Here is a 21,152-nt window from a genome sequence, read left to right as displayed (position 1 = left end):
AATCCATAGACAGTAATCTGGTATTAATGCAAAAATCAATTACTTTTTCTTTTAAAGTATGCATTTGTTGCCATTCAGTCACTTAGTCATGTCTGACTCTTTGCGACTCCATGGACTGCAGCACGCCAGGCTTCCCTGTCCTTCACTATCTCCCAGAGCTTGCTCAAACTCATGTCCCTTGAGTCAGTGATGCCTTCCAACCACCTTGTCCTCTCTCATGCCTTTCTTCTCCTGCCTTCGATCCTCCTGCCTTCAATCTTTCCCAGCATCAGGGTCTTTTTTAATGAGTTGGCTCTTCACATCAGGTGACCAAAGTATTGGAGCCTCAGCTTCAGTCCTTCCAATGAATATTCAGGGTTGACTTCCTTTAGGATTGACTGGTTTGATCTCAGTGCAGTCCAAGGGACTCTCAAGAGTCTTCTTCAACACCACAGTTCAAAAGCATCAATTCTTCAGCGCTCAGCCACCTTTATGGTTCAACTCTCACAGGTAGTGAACTTCCTTATAAAAATTCTACCACTCTGATCTACTCTAGTGTTCATAATGCATAACATAATCTGAGACCATCCAGTTTCAAACTGCGGTTATAAAAATGGACATTTAGTGATTAACTACAATATAGAAACTCTTACTTCAAAACTTGAAAGTTTTTAAATACCAAGAAAAAAGACTTCAGGTATTCTGCTAAGGTTCCTTCATAGCTTTCTTCATGAAAGTCACTTTAACTTAACGCAGTTTTATTTTTAAGTCAGGGAAACAGTAAAAATTTAATGATTATATGATCATGGTATAATTTATAGCAAAAGGGCATAAAGCCATATATATAAGGATTATTCAGTTTTTCACTTGCAAGACTGAACTTAATTTTTGTCCACAAAACACCAGCTAGAGGGCATGTTTATTTCCCTAAAGAATACATATAAATTAAAGACAATACCCTATAGTTACCTCTTTAACCAGGTGGTTAACAGACTGCTGCCCACCTCCAGAGCCCCAAACACTGTCTTTGCGCTTTCCACCTTTAGACATACTCAGGAGCACAGTAGCCTTGTCCAGAGCAGCTCTACAAAAACAAATAAAAAACAGTTAATTTTGACATATGAACATGCTTGAGATTCACCAAATTATGGATAAAGTTCAGGGAAGACGGGGTAGGCCTATATACACTAAAAGCTTTTGCATTATAACATAAAAGCAACCTAAAGTAAGAAATCTCTTAAAAAACTATTTTTCAAAATAAAAAGCTGGGGGGGGGGGAAAGCTTGCTTCTCATATTAATATTCTTTCACACACTTATTTCCATTTCCCAGTCAACAGAACTCTAATGTTATTACAAAATAATTGATCTACACTGAGAAGAAACATTTCACCTAAAATGAACTTTTGTATATATTCATACTTTCCCACCAAGGCAACTATTACACTGTGACCTGAAATAGTTCCAGAAAATTAGTATCTATACCTATGAAAACCTAAGACATGGCTAAGTCCAAAACTAAGTTCTAGGAAGTTATGAAAAATTATAGAGCATAATTCCCAAATAACACATTTAGCTTATAGTTATGCTAAAGAACAAAAGTGAGAAACATTATTTCCTAAGATTTCCATAGCAAGTAAATATAAAATTGAAAATACACTCTTTTGTTAATGTTGTCCATCTTATTAGAAGATTAAATAATTACAGAATATTAAAACCTGAAGGGACCTTAAAGAACATTCTAAGTCTTAGCCTTTCATTTTATAAATAAGGAAATTGAGGCAGAAAGAAAAGTGGCTTGACATAAAGGTAGGTAATAGTTTAGCTAAAACTCTGCATATAATATATTTGCAGAAATATATAATGCAGAACTTCTGCATTATAATACTGTTTTCTTTCTGTTCTACTGTAGCAAGAAACTCTCAATTTTAATTACACATAAATGACAGATATCCACAATGATTAATTTAAGTGTCATTTCAACAGAATCCTGCAGAATTTTCCCCTATTTTGAAAGTTCTAAGTAGAAAAATTAATTTACTTACCTAGCTTGTACACAATCTACAGTTCCTTTGTAACTATCAATATAGGTATTACATAATATTCCATCTCCAACAGCTCTAGCAATAAACTGGCCCACCAACTATAATAAAGAAAAAAAAAGAGCCATATAAAAAATCTAAAACCTTTATAGGACACAGTTTCTAAACACATAAATGATGAAGACTGGTTGAACTACACAGTCAATACCTAAGACATGCTGGAATATTCAGAAAACATCATTTAGCACCTACTAATTATGCTTAGCATACACTCCCCACATCTTAACCTTCAATTTAAGTGCTGTGAGGCACAAAACATCTGTTTTCCTCACTACTGAATCCCCAAACTTGCACACTGCCTGAGGCATAGCATACATGATCAAAAATATTTGCTAAGTTAATGACTTAACATTAGTCAAGAGAAACCACTCTTCTGGGGGGAAAAAACTTGGACTGTAGTCTCTCAAAAACCTGTTTGAATAAAAGAGTTTATCTGAGGGGGTAAAAGTGTGTAAATATTTACCTGAAAGTATGTTCACAGCATTATTTATGAAATAACACTGGAAACTGAGTGTCTAACAATAATCGTGTGGTTAAACGGTATATATGTAAGATAGGTACACTATATGGACAAATATGTTTACTGCATTTTTATGAGTGTAAGAAAAATCAAGTTTACAAAGTAGCATATACACCATGATTCCACCTCTTATTAAAACAAAAAAGGTAAGGATATATAAATATTGTACACTGACATATATCCACAAAAAGTAGAATGGAAGATTTAATACCAAAATGCTAACAGTTAACAGTGGCTATTTTTGCTCGCCTTTCTTTCTTCTGGCTTTTCCTTATTTTTCAAAATTTCTATAATGACTATTGTGTACAGTTTCTTAAGTATTGGTACTGGTATAAAAAAAAAAGTTCATGTTTGAATCACAGTTCAATACTAACACAGACTTACTTACTGTCTGTCACAGGAAAAACAACAGAAACAGCATTTAGGTTAACCTACCTATACTCTAGTCCTAAATTAATGTTTAAGTAAAGTGCTCCTACCTTGCTTTAAAACTTTGGTCAGGTAAATAGCAACGATTTCACACGTTTTCAATTTCAAACCAGAAAGTCATATTATAGTGTCAGCATGTATTAAATCTAATAAAAGTAAAAGGCTTTGAGGACAGAATCTAAATAAAAGCATACATAAGTCATGAATTTTCTAATTATCTCCCTACAAAGCTATAACAGGGAACAATCTTATTTATGATTATTTTCATAACATTAGTGAAGCAAACTCAATCCTCAATTATAACAATCTACAATTTTAAAAGATCCTAGGTCATGAAACAGTTCAACTACATGTAATAAAGAATATACAGATAGCAAAAAAAATATGACCAAAAAACTACAGAGACCATGGTGGAGAAAGTAGGATATAAAATTATAGTGTGATAAGAACTACACTCGGGGAGTGGAAAGAGCTAGGGAAAATTACACTAAAATATTAGAGCACTATCATGTGATAGAGAATATGGGCCAGTTTTTCCCTCTTAGGTCTAATAAAATTTCCTAGGAGCAGGTATTAGAGTTCTATAATTGTAAGCAAAGCAGACAGAGAATGAACAAAAAGAAGAATGAACACAAAGAAGAATTTTACAAACCTGCGGTGCTCTAGGAGTATCCAGTGCTAATTCAGGTAGGTCTTTCAACAATTTATCAAATGATTTTTCTACATCATTTGTGCTCATTACTGTCCCACAAAGATCAGAAAGAAGCTTAGATGTCATTTCTCTGTGACTGGCTTTTCCCTCCAACGCTAAGGACACTGCCAACACTGGTACTCCACTTTTCATTTCTCCAAGATTTAAATCTCTTAGCATTTCCTACTCAAAAAAAAAAAAAAAAAAAAAAAATATGTCACTGCCTATAGTTTAATTTTATTTTGGGGAAAAAAATCAAAACTTTATCCATATTTCCTCTCTCCTTGTTTCGAAATAATCAGAGAAACAGTCATATTTTGGGGAATAAGTTTTCATTACTTAATGCAAAACAACAACTCTTTGAGGGAGGTATTTCCAAAGCACAGAAAAATGAAGTATTTGCTGAAGATTCCCAGAGGAGTGACCAAGTAGGAAGTAGAATATAGGCAGTATGACCAAAGAAGCTAAGTTGTAACTCAGTTACATAGAGTGATGACTAATTAGAAAGACACCAGTTAGGTTACTCAGAGTTAGTTACTGATACTTAGTAACTCAGAGTTAGTTACTGATACTTACTCTAAGTGACCTAACTGGTGTCCTTGTTAATAGTCTCTCCCCACTCCATTTCATCTTCCTGGTCTGCACTTGATCAACTCATTGACTTTAAACATGATACCCCTTCCTGGAAAACTCCTTCTAGGACTACTCCTTCCTGGAAAACCCGCTTCAACCATCTTAGCCTGGCAAACTCCTAACCATCCTCAGATGATTCAGGATAATCTATCAGCCTCCATCTTATGCTTCCATAACACTCACCTCACAGTACTACTCAGTTAATAAACTGAGTATACTGCTGGTCCCATGCTAGGTAGGTAACAATATTTCAAGTCTCTACCCTCATGGGACTTTGGTAAACTTTTCCTCTATAATAGAATGTTTCATATTATATTTTAATAATCCGTGCATGTATCATTTCCTTCACTTGACTGAGCTTCAAAAAGGCAGGAATCACCATTATAAATACCTCCACATGGTATCCACTGATCAAATATTTGTTTTTATATTCAAATCCTACAAAAATGCAAAGCTATCAAACCTCATATTATGAGACAAACTAAGAAAGCACAGTCTGAATTAAAAGAATCTAAATTACAAGTCTTCTACAGAGATACAATTTTATTACTTTAAGTCAATAATACTAAACTACTAAACGAGAGCAATAATTTTATTTTACCCTTCGAGATTTACTTTATGAACAATTCATAACACAGCAAATGTCCTCATGCAAATTATGCTTCAAAAACACGTTTGTTCTCTTGATTTCTATCTTTATTTACATTTGTGTTCATTTTTGGACAGAGTACAAGGATAAATTTTATTCTAATCCTAAGCATTGAAATGAATATCAAAGAAAGTGAAACTGAAGTATTTTAACTGATATCCCTGAGGAGGTTTTAGAAGGTCCATAAACGCCTTGAAATTGTTAAAGTTATATTTTAAATACTATCAATTATGGAAATGTTACAATTATTAAAATATTGTGCTGTACCGTTTTTCAGAGAAGGAAATGGCACACAGTCCTCATCAGATCCCAAATAGGTTAAGAATGGTAAATAAAATTTTATTCCATCTTAGTTAAAACTTCATTTATGTATAAAAAAATGCTTAGTCTTTTCCAGTGATCCAAAATCATCCTGGATATGATGTTTTGCTTTTTGTGTTTGTTCTCCTGTATTAAAAAAGTTACACTTGCAACTTTAAACCTACCGCAACTTCATTAGTATCTCCATGCTCAAAATATTCCTGTATAATTGGTGTCAGAGTCTTTTCAAATGCCATTTCATCCAAAGGCAAAACTACAGTTTCATAAACACAGTTCTCCTGGAAAGGGAAGAGGCAGAGTGTTATAAATTAAAGAACAAAATATTCATATAAACTGAAATTGTTTCATAATTCTGTACTACAACTGCTTAGTAATACCTATTTGGGACAAGAAAAAAACATGCTACATGCTTTATGCTTTGATCACTTACATAATATAAAAATAGAAATCTATGTCACTGTTCTTTTATAAAATCTGAATATAATAAATCAAAATATAGATCAGAACCACTAACCACAGCAAATATATGACTTGCTCCTGATCCCCCATAGTTTCTGTTTATTTTTTCTCTCCCACAAAACCAATAATACTTCAGTGACCAAAAAACTTTAAGATGGCTTCCTATCATATCCAGTATTTTCATTAAAATGTCATTAAAAAAAAAAACCAGCAGGAACCAAAGCCTTTATGATTAGTACTACAAAATAAAAGCCTTCATGACTCCAGAAAATCTCTAAGAAAAAGCACTATTCAACTGAAATTTCAAAACAAATAAGAAGTCCAATAATCTATCCCTGTCCTCTGCAAAAAAAGTCCTGAAGTGTTTGCCTGCAAAATGTGACTGGCTTCACCTAACAACAAATAATTTCAAGTTTATACATTAAAATCAGAATATTTAGCAAAGATTTTATAGTACTGGTTTTAACACATTTTTTTTCATGTTCTCTTAGAAATATTTCCCTGTCCAAATATTAAATTCAAAAACCAAGTAAAAGTTACACATACATTACTCAGTTAACTTGATTTTCTAATTCAAAATTAACCTAATAGTCTGAAAGTACTGAATATACATATGATTTAGATATATATACAAATGGGGATGACATGTGTACACACATATATACACATTATACACATATAATCATGCAGATAATCACATATTATAAATAAAATTATATATATATACAGATATAGATATACATGTACAGATATAGATAGACATGTACAGATATAGAATACATGATTTGATCAATATATGAGTATGCTACAAACATGAGGTCAAAAAAGTTTAAGTATTTTAAATACATATCACAAAAAGTATCACACTCATACCTGGTCATCATCATAGTTAGGATCTTTCACATCTACCTCCTCCACATCATATACTTGTCCAGGTGTGCCCCAGACACCTTTGCCTCCGGCACCACCTGAAAAAGTTTAGAATTCAGAAAGGAAACAGCATAATGTCCACAGTTCATAAATTTTAATTGAAATCTGAAATAGTTCTAGATGTTCAGGTGTTAATTAAGTGGCAGCTAAAAAACTGTATTTTAATTTTTATGCTAATTTTTTTTGCCAGTTGAGAATTATACAGTAAACTTTTTATTCAGATCACTGCTTTTTCAGTAATGATTAGATATATTTATAACCTAGTTCCAAAAAACCAAGTTGAAATAGCTCACAAAGTTAAAACTACAAAGGCAGACGCTTTAAAATAAAAGTAAAAAACAAACCATAAAAAAAAAACAAAAACAGAAAAATAGCTGTAGTGGTAACCTCAAGGCAGCTGATAACAACTGGGCTCTAAATTCTGACATTTCTTGGGAGCAACAAAAAGAAATACGCTGATTCAGTTAAGAGATGGCATAGAAAACTCAACAAGGGAGAAATTATTCAACAAAGAAGTATTAGTGACCACCATCAAATGTTTTAAAGTCAAATTCTCTTTAGATATGCATGTGTGTGTTCAGTCGTGTCTGACTGCAACCCTGAGCCCACCAGAAACAAATACTTTACAGCCAGAAATATATTACAAATAAACTGATTTCTATTTAAGCATTAACTGAACTGATCATTTCTATTTTTCTACCAACAAATAGATCAGCAGAAGTTTAACAATTCCAACTTTCAAAGCTGCTTTACTAAATAAACTTACTGAAATGTTTTTATAAGGCTCAATATATTGCAATATTTTAAAAGAACTTTATCACCCATGGGGGGGTTGGGGTATTTACATACAGAGTATAATTATTACCACCAGAGCAAAAGCAAATCTAGTAGTTAGGTTTCATTCTGATCCAGCCAATGGTTGCAGAGTTATTCAACAAGAAAAACAATTTTTGACAAGGCACAAAAACTTTACAATAATCCTAGGCCATAATTTGATGCTTCCACATTCAGAAGCTAGTGAAATCTCCAAACTGCATCAAAATTCTACCACAGAGGCTAACAAGACCCCTCAATTCAACAATTATGTAAGTACCTACCCTTGCGAGTCACTACTCCAGGCCCTGGAGATACAGCAGTAAAACAATATCAGTACCCAAAATAAATAGAACTAAAAAGAACTTAGAACCAGAACTATAAAATTATTAAAATTCTGACCCTGGTATTACCACTCAAGTTGTATTTATCATGTATTCTTAACAACAGACATAATTAATTAGATTCATTAGATAATAGGTATGATGAATTTCTGACCCTACTTCTTTCAAGCAGAATTAGAGAATACATGCATAATTCATAACTGTGAAAAACACTGGTGTGTATTTTGCTAGAAATATGAGAAAGTTCTGCTTAAGAAAGCTAAACCTAAACAAGCGAAAAGGCTCAACTTTTTGGGGTAATCACTGGATTATTACTATGTAAAAACGCATACAAACCGTAAAGCCTTACATCATCATTATTTAAATTCCTCTCATTCTTAGAACAAGAAATTGTTGTACAAGAATCAGAAAGCATCTCTCCCTTTTATTTCTTTGTATATGATATATACCAACCTTTCTTTGGTAATCCCCGTCCTTTCCCAGATCTGGATCGCCTATCCAGCAACCTTCCCTTTGGACTGGTTGGTGCAGTTACTCCACATCTAAGGCCTTCACTTCCATTATCACTGACGGAATCGCCTCTGCCGGAGTCCCGGGATGAGTTTTTCCGCAGCCGCCTTTTCGCCCTGGCATTAATCCTAGCTTCATTAATGGAAGATGCCGAAATCCAATTTCCATTTATCTCATTCTTTATTTCCTCAGTCCCAGCAGTTTCTTCATCACCAGAAAAGAGAGAGTCACTTAAATTATCTGGATCTTAAAAACAAAATAAAGGGGAAAAAAAAAAAATCTAAGTATGCATTTTAACTGTCTACTGCTATACCAGCTATAGTCATAAGTTAGATTAGGTTTAATCACATGAAATTATCATTTTTATATCTAACAGTCACATATTGGCAATTTCATAGGCTCAATCTAATAAATGACAACTAACCAACAGTTAGAACTGGACATGGAAAATGGACTGGCTCAAAATTGGAGAAGGAGTACATCAAGGTTGTATATTATCACCCTGCTTATTTAACATCATGTGAAATGCCAGGCACAAGCTGGAATCAAGACTGCCGGGAGAAATATCAATAACCTCAGATATGCAGATGATGCCACCCTTATGGCAAAAGGCAAAGAGGAACTAGAGAGCTGGCTTAAAACTCAACATTCAAAAAAACTAATCTCATGGCATCCAGTCTCATCACTTCATGGCAAACACATGGGGAAACAATGGAAACAGTGACAGGGAGACTTTATTTTCTTGGGCTCCAAAATCACTGTGGACACTGACTAAGCCATAAAATTAAAAGATGTTTGCTCCTTTGAACAAAAGCTTCTTGACAAACGTAGACAGTGTATTAAAGAGCAGAGACATTGCTTTGCTGACAAAGGTCTGTCTAGTCAAAGCTATGGCTTTTCCAGTAGTCGCATATAGCTGTGAGTTGGATATATAGAAGGCTGAGCGCCGAAGAATTGATGCTTTTAAACTGTGGTGTTGGAGAAGACTCTTGAGAGCCCTTGAATTGCAAGCAGGTCAAACCAGTCAATCCTAAAGGAAATCAGTCCTGAATATTCATTGGAAGGACTAGATGCTGAAGCTGAAGCTCCAATACTCTGGCCACCTGCTGAGAAGAGCCTTCTCACTGGAAAAGACCCTGATGCTGGAAAAGACTGAAGGCAGGAGGAGAAGGGGACGACAGAGGACGAGATACTTAGATGGCATCACCGACTCAACAGACATGAGTTTGAGAAAGATCTGGGACATAGTAAAGAACAGGGAAGCCTGGCGTGCTGCAGTCCATGGGGCTGCAAAGAGCTGGACACAACTGACTGACTGAGCTGAACTGAACTGAACCAGGATTTTATTCACAGTATCATGGAAAGTAAACTAAGGCATTGACTATTAATGAACAATGTTTACAGAAAGTGTGTTATCTCGCGTGTTTGTGTTAATATAAACACAAACATAAAACCTTTGAAACTCTTATGAGCTAAGACAGTCAAGCAGTTGGAGATAGAAAAGACTAAGGATCTTGAGAGAAGGTAGATAAACTTTTACAGAATGCCTATTATTTACCAAGCACTAGGCTGGGCATTTTGTCATTTAACCATAAGTTTGAGAGCTATTTATTGCATCATTTATACAGACAAGAAAACTAAGGATAAGACTATTTAAATAACTTGCCAAATATCTCATGATTAATTATGGACACTTAGAAAATGCTACTAATCCAAAGAGCTTGAAAGGCATTAGGCAAATAAGTGATCGTTTGTGATTATTGAGCCAAACTGCTGATTCATCACTGCTTTCAAAGCCATTGTCTCAAAGTTCTAATTCATTTCTCCAAACCTGACTCACATTTACTTACCACTCTCTGAATATCTTCTAGCCTATATAAGATTTGCACATTATCCCCTGAAAGACAGCAATGCATTTGCAGTTCCCAATGGTCTTCTGTTCAAAATGCCAGCCTCTCTGCTTTTTCCAGTTACCAAAGTCTTTTAGGATATACAGCTCAAGTCTTACTTCCTCCATGAAAACTTTTCTAACAACTTTAGGCAGTAACACTCACATACTGCTCACTTACCACCTCACGAAATCACTTTATTTCTTTTTGTATACCAGTTGTGCTTTTCCAAATAAGTCATAAGGCTCAAAAGAGGAACCATGTCTATACTGTATGTTTTTGTAACTGCAGCACCTAGCAGGGTATCCTTCATGCTATCTACTCTAATGTCAATGGGGATCAAATGACATGGAAACAATTGGCTTCACTCTGAAACCTTTTCAAGGGTCAGAAAGCTAGTGAATTACCCCTGGGCCTGAGTTTTGCTCATTATGGCTAACTCAACTCAGAGCCAAATCCCTTTTCAAAGGGCTTGTGTGTGCTAGGTTGCCTCAGTCATGTCCAACTCTTTGTGACCCTAGGGACTGTAGCCTGCCAGACTCCTTTGTCTATGGGATTCTCCATGCAAGAATACTGGAGTGGGTTGCCATTTCCTTCTCCAGGAGATCTTCCCAAACCAAGGATCGAGCCTGTGTCTCTTACGTCTCCTGCACTGTCTCCTGTATTGACAGGCAGGTTCTTTACCACTAGTGCCACCTGGAAAGCCCTTCAAATGTCTTCAGTTCAGTTGCATCCAACTCTTTGAGACCCCATGGAATGCAGCACGCCAGGCCTCCCTGTCCATCACCAACTCCTGGAAGCTTGCTCAAATGTCTTAGGAAATTCCCAAGTGTAACTGCTACTGCTAAGTCACTTCAGTCGTGTCCAACTCTGTGCAACCCCACAGACGGCAGCCCACCAGGCTCCCCCATCCCTGGGATTCTCCAGGCGAGAACACTGGAGTGGGTTGCCATTTCCTTCTCCAATGCATGAAAGTGAAAAGTGAAAGTGAAGTCGCTCAGCCATGTCCAACTCTTAGCGACCCCATGGACCGAAGCCTACCAGGCTCCTCCATCGACAGGATTTTCCAGGCAAGAGTACCGGAGTGGGGTGCCATTGCCTTCTCCGCAAGTGTAACTAAGATGTGTCAAATCTATATGCACGGGCTTTCAAATGTCTAAGATAATATGTAGAAACTAAACATTTTTTAAATCAACATATAAAGAGAACCACAGGTGTGTTAAAATCTTTACAATTCTTGAAAAAAAGTATAACAGGCACAAACCCTGTGGTAACCACAAAACAAAAACATTAAGAAGCACCAAACTACTTGAGCAGTCTCATAAATAGTCTCCTGCCCTGAATCCTCCAACCATTCTCCAAACTGCATAGAGACTGATCTTCTCCCACTGATAACCCTTTGAAGGTATTCCTAGTGGGTCGAGATCAAGTGTAAACTCATTACACCTTGTAATGTTAGATCCTTTTTGATCCTGTCCCAATCACTGAAATAGCTGCTGACCACTCCCACATTCAAATGGTCAGAGCTTAGATTTGATATCATAGGTAGACATGGCATAATTAGTTTGCAGAAGAATACTGAATATATTAGAAAAAAAATAGAAAGTGTCAAATGAGAGACCAGCTAAGAAAATGTTGCTGTATTCAGTCACGAACTAACTGAAAAGAGCAAGGGTAATAACTCTGAGATAAATAAAAAGGTTAACACTTTTAAAGACAAAATAAATGGCTTTCAAACAAAAAAAAAAAGTATTTCAAAAGTTTAGACTAGGAAAGGAAGCCAGTGCTAGGAGGGTCAGTTTGGGACATCATCATAACCACCAGACCTAAACTACTAAGACTATTAGTAGCAGAAGTAGCAATAGCCATAGCAGTTGTATACTTCTATCATTACCATCAGTATTGTACCTACTACATAGCAGGTCACAAGTACTTTACCTACATGGTCTACAATTCAAAGTTCTACAATGAAGCTTTTTATCCTCATTTTCCAGAAAGATGTTTCATAGAAAAGTTACATACCTGAAAAGGACTGCGGACAAGATTCAAACTCACATTTGAATCTTAGATGACTGTTAACTATAGAAAATATAAAGCTAGAGTGCAACAAAGTGGTGACAGCTAAAGAAACGGAATGAGGGAATACAAAGAAGAAAAAAGAGTGAGAGGAAGGAGAAGGAAAGATCAGAGATCTGACAAGCTAGATGGCGTTTCACATAAGAATGGATGACCAAAGCAAACAGTAAACACCTATCTCTAACGTATTGCTTTCATTATTCAACAATTAAGGTGAGCCACCAAACTCAACCAGAAAATAAAGGCCTCTTAGAAGTGTAACAATGCATTAAAATGTCCCTCAGAGGAAACCAGATCTGAAAGAGACACGTGCACCCCAATGTTCATCGCAGCACTGTTTATAATAGCCAGGACATGGAAGCAACCTAGATGCCCATCAGCAGACGAATGGATAAGGAAGCTGTGGTACATATACACCATGGAGTATTACTCGGCCATTTAAAAAGAATTCATTTGAATCAGTTCTAATGAGATGGATGAAACTGGAGTCCATTTTACAAAGTAAGCCAGAAAGACAAAGATCAATACAGTATACTAATGCATATATATGGAATTTAGAAAGATGGTAACGATAACCCTATATGCAGAACAGAAAAAGAGACACAGAAATACAGAACAGACTTTTGGACTCTGTGGGAGAAGACGAGGGTGGGATGTTTAGAGAGAAGAGAATCGAAATATGTATACTATCAAGGGTGAAACAGATCACCAGCCCAGGTTGGATGCATGAGACAAGTGCTCAGGGCTGGTGCACTGGGAAGACCCAGAGGGGTCGGGTGGAGAGGGAGGTGGGAGGGGCGATAGGGATGGGGAATACATGTAAATCCATGGCTGATTCATGTCAATGTACGGCAAAAACCACTACAGTATTATAAAGTAATTAGCATCCAACTAATAAAAATAAATGGAAAAAAAATAGATAAATAAAATGTCCCTCAGAGTACTATTCAATTTAATCATTATTTCCTACACTCGAGTTTCTTCAACTATTTTAGTATCCTTTCAAATATACATTTATGTATCTTGAGCAGTAGATACATCTAGGTATATTTTATATATTAGGTATTATCATTTTAACCCATTTTTATATCAATTGCTCTTTTATTGCTCTTATATATTTTGCTATATACTTACCTAAGTTTTGGGGTTCCATAACCAAGAAAAAGAAATGCAAAAAAGCAAAATGGTTGTCTGAGGAGGCCTTACAAATAGCTATGAAAAGAAGAGAAGCAAAAAGCAAAAGAGAAAAGGAAAGATACACCTATTTGAATGCAGAGTTACAAAGAATAGCAATGAGAGATAAGAAAGCCTTCCTCAGCGATCAATGCAAAGAAATAGAGGAAAACAATAGAATGGGAAAGACCAGAGATCTCTTCAAGAAAATTAGAGATACCAAGGGAACATTTCATGCAAAGATGGGCTCAATAAAGGACAGAAATGGTATGGACCTAACAGAAGCAGAAGATATTAAGAAGAGGTGGCAAGAATACACAGAAGAACTGTACAAAAAATATCTTCATGACCCAGATAATCACAATGGTGTGATCACTCACCTAGAGCCAGACATCCTGGAATGTGAAGTCAAATGGGCCTTACATCACTACAAACAAAGCTAGTGGAGGTGATGGAATTCCAGTTGAGCTATTTCAAATCCTAAAAGATGATGCTGTGAAAGTGCTGCACTCAATATGCCAGCAAATTTGGAAAATTCAGCAGTGGCCACAGGACTGGAAAAGGTCAGTTTTCATTCCAATCCCAAAGAAAAACAATGCCAAAGAATGCTCAAACTACCACACAACTGCACTCATCTCACATGCTAGTAAAGTAATGCTCAAAATTCTCCAAGCCAGGCTTCAGCAGTATCGTGAACTTCCAGATGTTCAAGCTGGTTTTAAAATGGGGTCACAAAGAGTAGGACACAACTGAGTGACTGAACTGAACCACTACTGATCTGACTTTAAGAAAACCCAAGTTTAAAAGATAAAAAAAACCTTGAGTACAGAATTGGAGAAGGAAATGGCAACCCACTCCACTGTTCTTGCCTGGAGAATCCCAGGGACGGGGGAGCCTGGTGGGCTGTCGTCTATGGGGTTGCAAAGAGTCGGACACGACTGAAGCGACTTAGCAGCAGCAGCAGCAGAGTACAGAATGTGGTGACTTCAAAGTCATTTTCTACTGTGTACTAAATCCTTCTTTCTGAATTCTCTAACATCTCAATAACCAACCCAACATACATTACACCACAGTACCAGACAATCATACTTTCAATTACTAGTCCACTGAATTATGTTATTATATTTAACAATATAAGCACATTTTCATTTGTGACACACATAATACGTGCTATGGGCATGACACACATGCACAGTATCTCACTTAATCCCAGTAATAAACCTTTAAAGTGGGTTATTTACAATTCCAGCTTTACATATGAAGAAACTGAAGGTCAAAGCACATAACCTACTTCCCCAAAGTAACATAGCTGGTGAAAGCAAAAGCTGGAATTAATATACTAGTCTGTCTAACATGGACTGTTACAGGTTAAATTCACCGCGAAAACCTGTCTAAGGCTCATCCAAGCAGTGAAGTATTTAAGGATGAACTGAGCAGAGACACCAAGAACAAGGTTAGAAACAGAACTTGTTACAATTAGAAAACAGTATAAAACTTAGAGCTGTGCTATCTAATAAATAATGCAAGTCAAAGATGTAATTTTAAATTTCCTAATACTCCTATTAAAAACTAAAAAGGAACAATTGAAATTTATTTTAATATAGTTTATTTAATGTGATAGATCCATTTTATCATTTCCACATGTAACCAATAGAAAAAGTTTTACACCTACAATACATCTCAATTCTGATACGACACAGTTTAAGAGCTGAGTGGTCATATGTGGCTACTGGCTATCATACTAGACAGTACAGAGAAGAAACAATTATCCACCTGTGAAATATATTCTTAAATTTTATCATTACCATTCCCACCTGAACGAAGCAGGGACATAAGACTCATTTATAATCCTAAAAAACAAGTATTCATAGAGCTATTGTATATAGTGGCACCAAAATAATCATTAATTATTGTAGTAATTTTTTTCATCAGTAATTTTCTAGCACACTTAAAATAGCAGAGAAGCTTCAACTTCAAAGTGTGAATTCAGATCAAAGAACTGGATACAACAGTGAACCAAAAGCATTAAAAAATGAAGCTGTAATATTAAAAAATGAAATATGCTAAACATTCAATTACATGGAGTTTTTTTCAGTATTAATCATAAAGCAAAGAATTACCTAAAATGTACCAACATGAAAAGTTCTCGATACTGAGAATATTTCATAATCCTAATTAGCTCTCTACAAAGATTATCCTGAAAGGTATAGACACATTTTAAGTGACTGAAAGTTATTTTGGACATCTATTCTACAAAATCATTTTTACACACAATAACGTACATTATTGTACTGAAGCATCACAGAAAATTGTGGGAAATACAGTTAATTTATAATAAATTATTAGTTAGGAAAGATATCAATGATACCAATAATAGTTTATATTATAGAAACTGCTAACTAGCACATCTGAAAATAGTAATGATCAGGTTCACTATTCTTCTTCCATCTACACCATAGAGTTTATTATAAATACTGGAGAATAATGTATGAAATGTGAAAAGACACAAAGAAAAATACATATGATGAATTTCATAAAAATAAGAATCACCGACTTGATTTTTAAAATAATATGACCTGATTTCTTATAGCACGAGTTAAGATGGTTTTTAAAGTAAAGATGTTTTCATAAAATTTGGAATGGCCTAAAACTTTCTCACAGTACAGTCAAGACTCAAGATAATTACTTACCTGTAGGGTTTACATTCAGTATCCGCTCATTTTCTACATCCATTGTTCCTTAATTTCACTTGCACTGATTAAATTACCAAATGGAACTCTTCCTTTGGGATGTATTTCTTTAAAAAGAAAAAAAGAAAAAAGAAAAACTTCAGTATCTTCCAAACTCACATAATTAAGGTCCGTTTAATTTACTTACTCAGACTGTTTAAAAAAAAAGCACCACATAATTCCTTTTTTTCTTTAAGAGTTCACTTTACTTCCCCTAATTAACATTTGGTTTCAATCTTCTTGATAAGTTTACCTGTGTCCAAAAAGGAAAAAAAAAGTCCTTATCTCTGGATGTGGCAAAGCACCCCTGTACCTTGGAATTAAAAGATATATTTGCTAAACATGCTTATTTCAAGTTAGAGTAGATACACATTCCAAATTTTTTAAAAATACCAGGCCTCATAATTAATCTGCTACATCTAGATATTGAAGTCTGTTGCCAACTAACTATAAGAACTAATACTTTAAAATGCAAATAACACAGTTTTGGCTAAAAAAAAAAAAAAAAGACAGGATTATCTTATTTTTCACACTAAAACATATCTGAAAGCAGATCTGCCATTTCATCACCGAGGCACCTATAATTACTGTTACAAAGAAATTTTTTAAACTAGTATTTTCTATAATGAGAGCATTATTTTTATAATCTGAAAAACTCACTCCTTTTAAAAATCTTAACTATTTAAGAAAAGAGTAAGTACAATGACATTACTGCTAAGGCACTTCAGTCGTGTCCGACTCTGTGCGACCCCATCCCTGGGATTCTTCAAGCAAGAACACTGGAGTGGGTTGCCATTTCCTTCTCCAATGTATAAAAATGAAAAGTGAAAGTGAAGTCACTCAGTCATGTCTGACTCTTCATGACCCCATGGACTGCAGCCTACCAGGCTCCTCCGTCCATGGGATTTTCCAGGCAAGAGTACTGGAGTGGGGTGCCATTGCCTTCTCCGACAATGATGTTAGCACCTCAATATTTTAGACCTTTATTTCAAAATGGTTTGAATATTACTAATGCTGGAAGGTCCTAGTTGATGAAATCAGTTACCTTTTATTTAGACAATTAACTTAGCAATAAAAATTCACTGTTTGAAAAAAGACTATCAAAATACATTCTCATGAAAATTATCACCAGAAGGTGTAACCAAATACAATTTTAGAATCTCTCTGGAAATATTTTTAAAATAATGATTTAGAGTACTTAAGTATCTGTTTAGAAGTAACATAAGTTAGATATGTCATTCAGGTCATTTATAATCATTTCACCAGCAGTGTGCCCTTTTTCAAAGATATGTGTGTTAGTCACTCAGTTGTGTCCAGCTCTTTACAACCCCATAGATTGGTGCCCACCAGGCTCCTCTGTCCATGGGATTTTCCAGGCAAGGATACTGGAGTGGGTTGCCATTTCCTTCTCCAGGGGATCTTCCTGACCCAGGGATCAAACCAGGTCTCCCACATTGCAGGCAGACTCTTTACCATCTGGGTCACCAGGGAAGTCTAGTGACTTTTTAAAGATACAAAATGCACAAATTAAAGAAAATGACTAATAAACTAATTACAAAAAAGCATTTAGTTTTCATGTAACATAACCTACTGTTGTCATTTTAGAAAAATGATACACCTCCTGCAACTCAAAGGAAAAACTGACTTTTACATTTCTTAACATACACCATTTTAACATCTTGTAAGTTTTACAGCCCTTTCCTTCAGAAAAGGGTATTATTTTGTGAAACAAAAATGAACACATACCTTATGCTAAAATTTCAAGTTTCTTAATGTGGCATAATCCTTAGGCTACTGAGATGCTACCATAATGTTTCAGAAGTTAAGAAAATGGTGAAATCACTCTCATTCTATTCAGAAGAAACAGGCATATGGATTCTACATAAATATCTTTCAGTATCATAACTCCTACCAATTTCAGATTTAGGGGGAAAAAATGAACCTTAGAAATACACACATAAAGATAAATGAACAAACAGTTCGTAAACCTAAACATTAGTGTCCTCCATGGCTGAAAATGCCAAATCTATTTCATTTCAGTAGATGAATCACATGTTTTGCAAAGAGAAAATGTCACATGATATGCCTGTGAGATTTTTAAACTAGAGTTACATTTTAAAAATCTTCTTCAATCTTGATACAAGTATAATCTTCAAGAGGACACTTTCCGCAGAATTTAGCTAATAAAGTATAACTGATGTTTTAAAAGCCCCTTAGAATTCAAAACCAATTTTACATGTGTTATTTCATGTACCACTGAAAACAATCTTGAGGTAGGAACTCCACTGTTCACACAACTTAACAGAATCAGAGAAAGTGCTCATTGGAAGAACCAGGATTAGAACCCTGACCTTCTAAATCCAGTTCCGTGTGCACAAGCTCAATACAAGATTTTAATAACCCACAGGAAGATTCTTCTTTAGAGTTACCAGAAAGAAGCTTATTAAAACACAGACTTCTGCTGTCATATCAAATTTTTAAATACTGCTTTTCTAACACTAAAAATAATATCTAAATTATTACACAAAAGACACTCAGTTGGACAAAGAACATTATCAGGTAATGACTATAGTTTATCAAGTTTGTTTTTATTAAATAACTATAACAACAACAACAAAAAGCCCTGTCTCGGTCTTCTGGCTATGATTAACACATTCAAGAACTCAGGACACTTGAAAACAACACAGATGTTTTAGAAGAATTTACAGAAGGACAAAGATAAGTCCCATGTTTTTACTGTCTTCAAAGTAATGAGCTTCCAGTTACTTAACAATCCGTAAGATTTTTGCCCCAAACTTAAGAAAAATATAAAGCAAAAAAAAATCTAAACTTCACATTCTTCACACAAAATTACAAAATTTATAATAAAACTGTAAGTTAGACAAAATTAAAGGCTAACATTAAACACTGTTTTCATTTATCCATTGTGTTTCACAGAAACATACAAGCAGAAGCATCAATTTCCAAGACATTCCCAAAAAGAGCCTCACTTTTCCATCCTACCTCCCCTCAAAAATCTATTTCCTGAAATATACCTCATAAACCACTTCGACATTTTTTTGAAGTTTAGGCCATATGTTAACTAGAAAAGTACTTGTATTCACTCCAGGGCTACAACCACTGCTAACTAGCCACTTAAAATCAGCTAAAAGCATTCAACCACAATGATGCAAAAATGAGAGAAAATAGCAAAATGTCATTTATTTTTACACTCTTAAGCAACTATTTTTCTTTTCTCATTACTACAACAGAAAAAAACAATCAAAATAAAATTCAAAGACGCCTGCTAAGATATTAAGGAGCTTAATAAACCTATAAAAAAGGAAAGTTAAGGGCATAAATGGTGGTAGCAGTTTAGTCACTAAGTTGTGTCCAACTTTTGCAACCCCATGAACTGTAGACTGCCAGGCTCCTCTGTCCACAGGATTTCCCAGGCAAGAATACTGGAGTGGGTTGCCATTTCCTTCTCCAAGGGACCTTCCGGAGCCAGGAATCGAACCAGCATCTCCTGCATTGGCAGGCGGATTCTTCACCACTGAGCAGCCAGGAAAGCTCAAAGGCATAAATACCAGTAAGTAAATTTACAACATATCTGTAGTGATAATTTAAAAAGTGAGTGGTGGGTTCCTAAAAAGCCTTACGTTAGCAAGAATGCCAAAAGTCTAATTTAACAGTGAAAATGTAGGGAAAAACAGGCGGTGACATTTTTTCCCCCCAGAGGAAGGTGCATTTTTAGTCATTTTACTCCTCTGTCAGTATCTCACAACTGCTGGCTTCGCAGTCAGTTCTCACTAGGGCCAGGGGAGACAGGCGATTTTGACTTCCGAAGGCAGTTCTGAAGCTCTTGGAAAGCAAACAAACCAAAAGAGACTCCCCTCATAAACCACAGCATCAAACAGACAAACGCAGCAGACAGAGCACACGCTTCACAGAAAGGGGGCTCCCTCCCTGCCTTTGTTTTCTCGGGGAGATTTCATTTAAACTAAACAAGCGACCCTATACCCAACCTGATGCGCCGCGAAGTTCTCGCAGGGCCGGGGCGGCGGGCACGTGGCCGCCTCCCAGCAGCCCATCCCGCCGCAGCCCGGCCCGCTTCCCCGCAGCGCAGGCCCGGGCTCCTGCAGCCCCCAGGCCAGGCCGACCCCCGCAGGGTGCTGGACGCGGGCGGGCGGCTGGGCCCGGGCTCCAGTGGGCCGGGCGGGTCTGGGAACGCCTGGCCGCATCTTCAGAGCGGGCCCCCAAGGAGGCCAGCGGGGCGGGGAGGGCGCAAACCCTCCTCACAGGATTTCAGTCGGGCCAGAAACCCGCCTCCCGACGCCCACCCTCAGAGGAAAATGGAAAGTCGGCCTTCTGGGGGGCGAGGAGCCCCTAGACGGCGAGAGCCCAGCGCTCCCGGCTAAGCCTGGAGGGGGGTCCAAGAGGGGGCGGGCCCGCGCCGCCAAGCTCCGGGCCGGGGCCGGTTCTCCGCAGCCCAGGGCGTTGGAGCGGACGCGGCTGGGCCTGCCGAGCTCCGAGGAGGCGGCGGACGCCGGCCCCGCCGGCCCGGCCAGGACTCGGCCGCCGCCTCCACGACCCCCGCCCTCCCCCCGCCCTCCCCCCGCCGCCAACGAGCGGCTGCCTCTCAGGAGATGGGAGCTGTGGGAGACAGCGCAGTCCTCCCGAGCGCGCGAGCCGGGCCGCCGCTACTGACCCCTCAGGCCGCCGCCGTCGCCGCCGCTGTTGCTCGCCCAGGTCCCTGGTCAGCTGGCCCAGACCCCGCACCTCAGCGTCTGTCGCTACCTCCGAGCTTCTCTGGCCCCTCTCGCTCTGTTTGTTTTTGTTTTGTTCTACCCAGTAACACGGGGGCGACAGGGCGCCGTTTATTGGCCAATCCGAGGAGGTCTTCTGGCCAATCGTAGCGGTGGAGC

General features: G+C 37.0%; 1 protein-coding gene across 2 annotated transcripts in view; it reads right to left on the bottom strand.

Moving 5' to 3' along the window:
• PDCD4 (programmed cell death 4) overlaps positions 1-21,152 on the bottom strand; it is a 27,536-nt gene extending 6,384 nt beyond the window's left edge. The window contains exons 1-8 of one of the 2 annotated variants that reach the window (XM_061162621.1): positions 20,936-21,146; positions 16,207-16,313; positions 8,322-8,624; positions 6,655-6,749; positions 5,487-5,600; positions 3,681-3,902; positions 2,023-2,120; positions 949-1,063 (exon numbers count right to left, since the gene is read on the bottom strand). In XM_061162621.1, the coding sequence (XP_061018604.1) occupies positions 949-1,063; positions 2,023-2,120; positions 3,681-3,902; positions 5,487-5,600; positions 6,655-6,749; positions 8,322-8,624; positions 16,207-16,249 (990 nt within the window). In that variant the 5' untranslated portion in view covers positions 16,250-16,313; positions 20,936-21,146. Of the gene's footprint in view, positions 1-948; positions 1,064-2,022; positions 2,121-3,680; positions 3,903-5,486; positions 5,601-6,654; positions 6,750-8,321; positions 8,625-16,206; positions 16,314-20,935 lie in introns of both variants that reach the window. The other variant, XM_061162622.1, reaches the window with a different exon arrangement.

Source organism: Dama dama, chromosome 15 (assembly GCF_033118175.1).
Source record: "Dama dama isolate Ldn47 chromosome 15, ASM3311817v1, whole genome shotgun sequence".
NCBI lineage: Eukaryota > Metazoa > Chordata > Mammalia > Artiodactyla > Cervidae > Dama > Dama dama.
The sequence above is the reverse complement of the archived record's forward strand: the minus strand, read 5'-3'. Positions and strand labels throughout refer to the sequence as shown.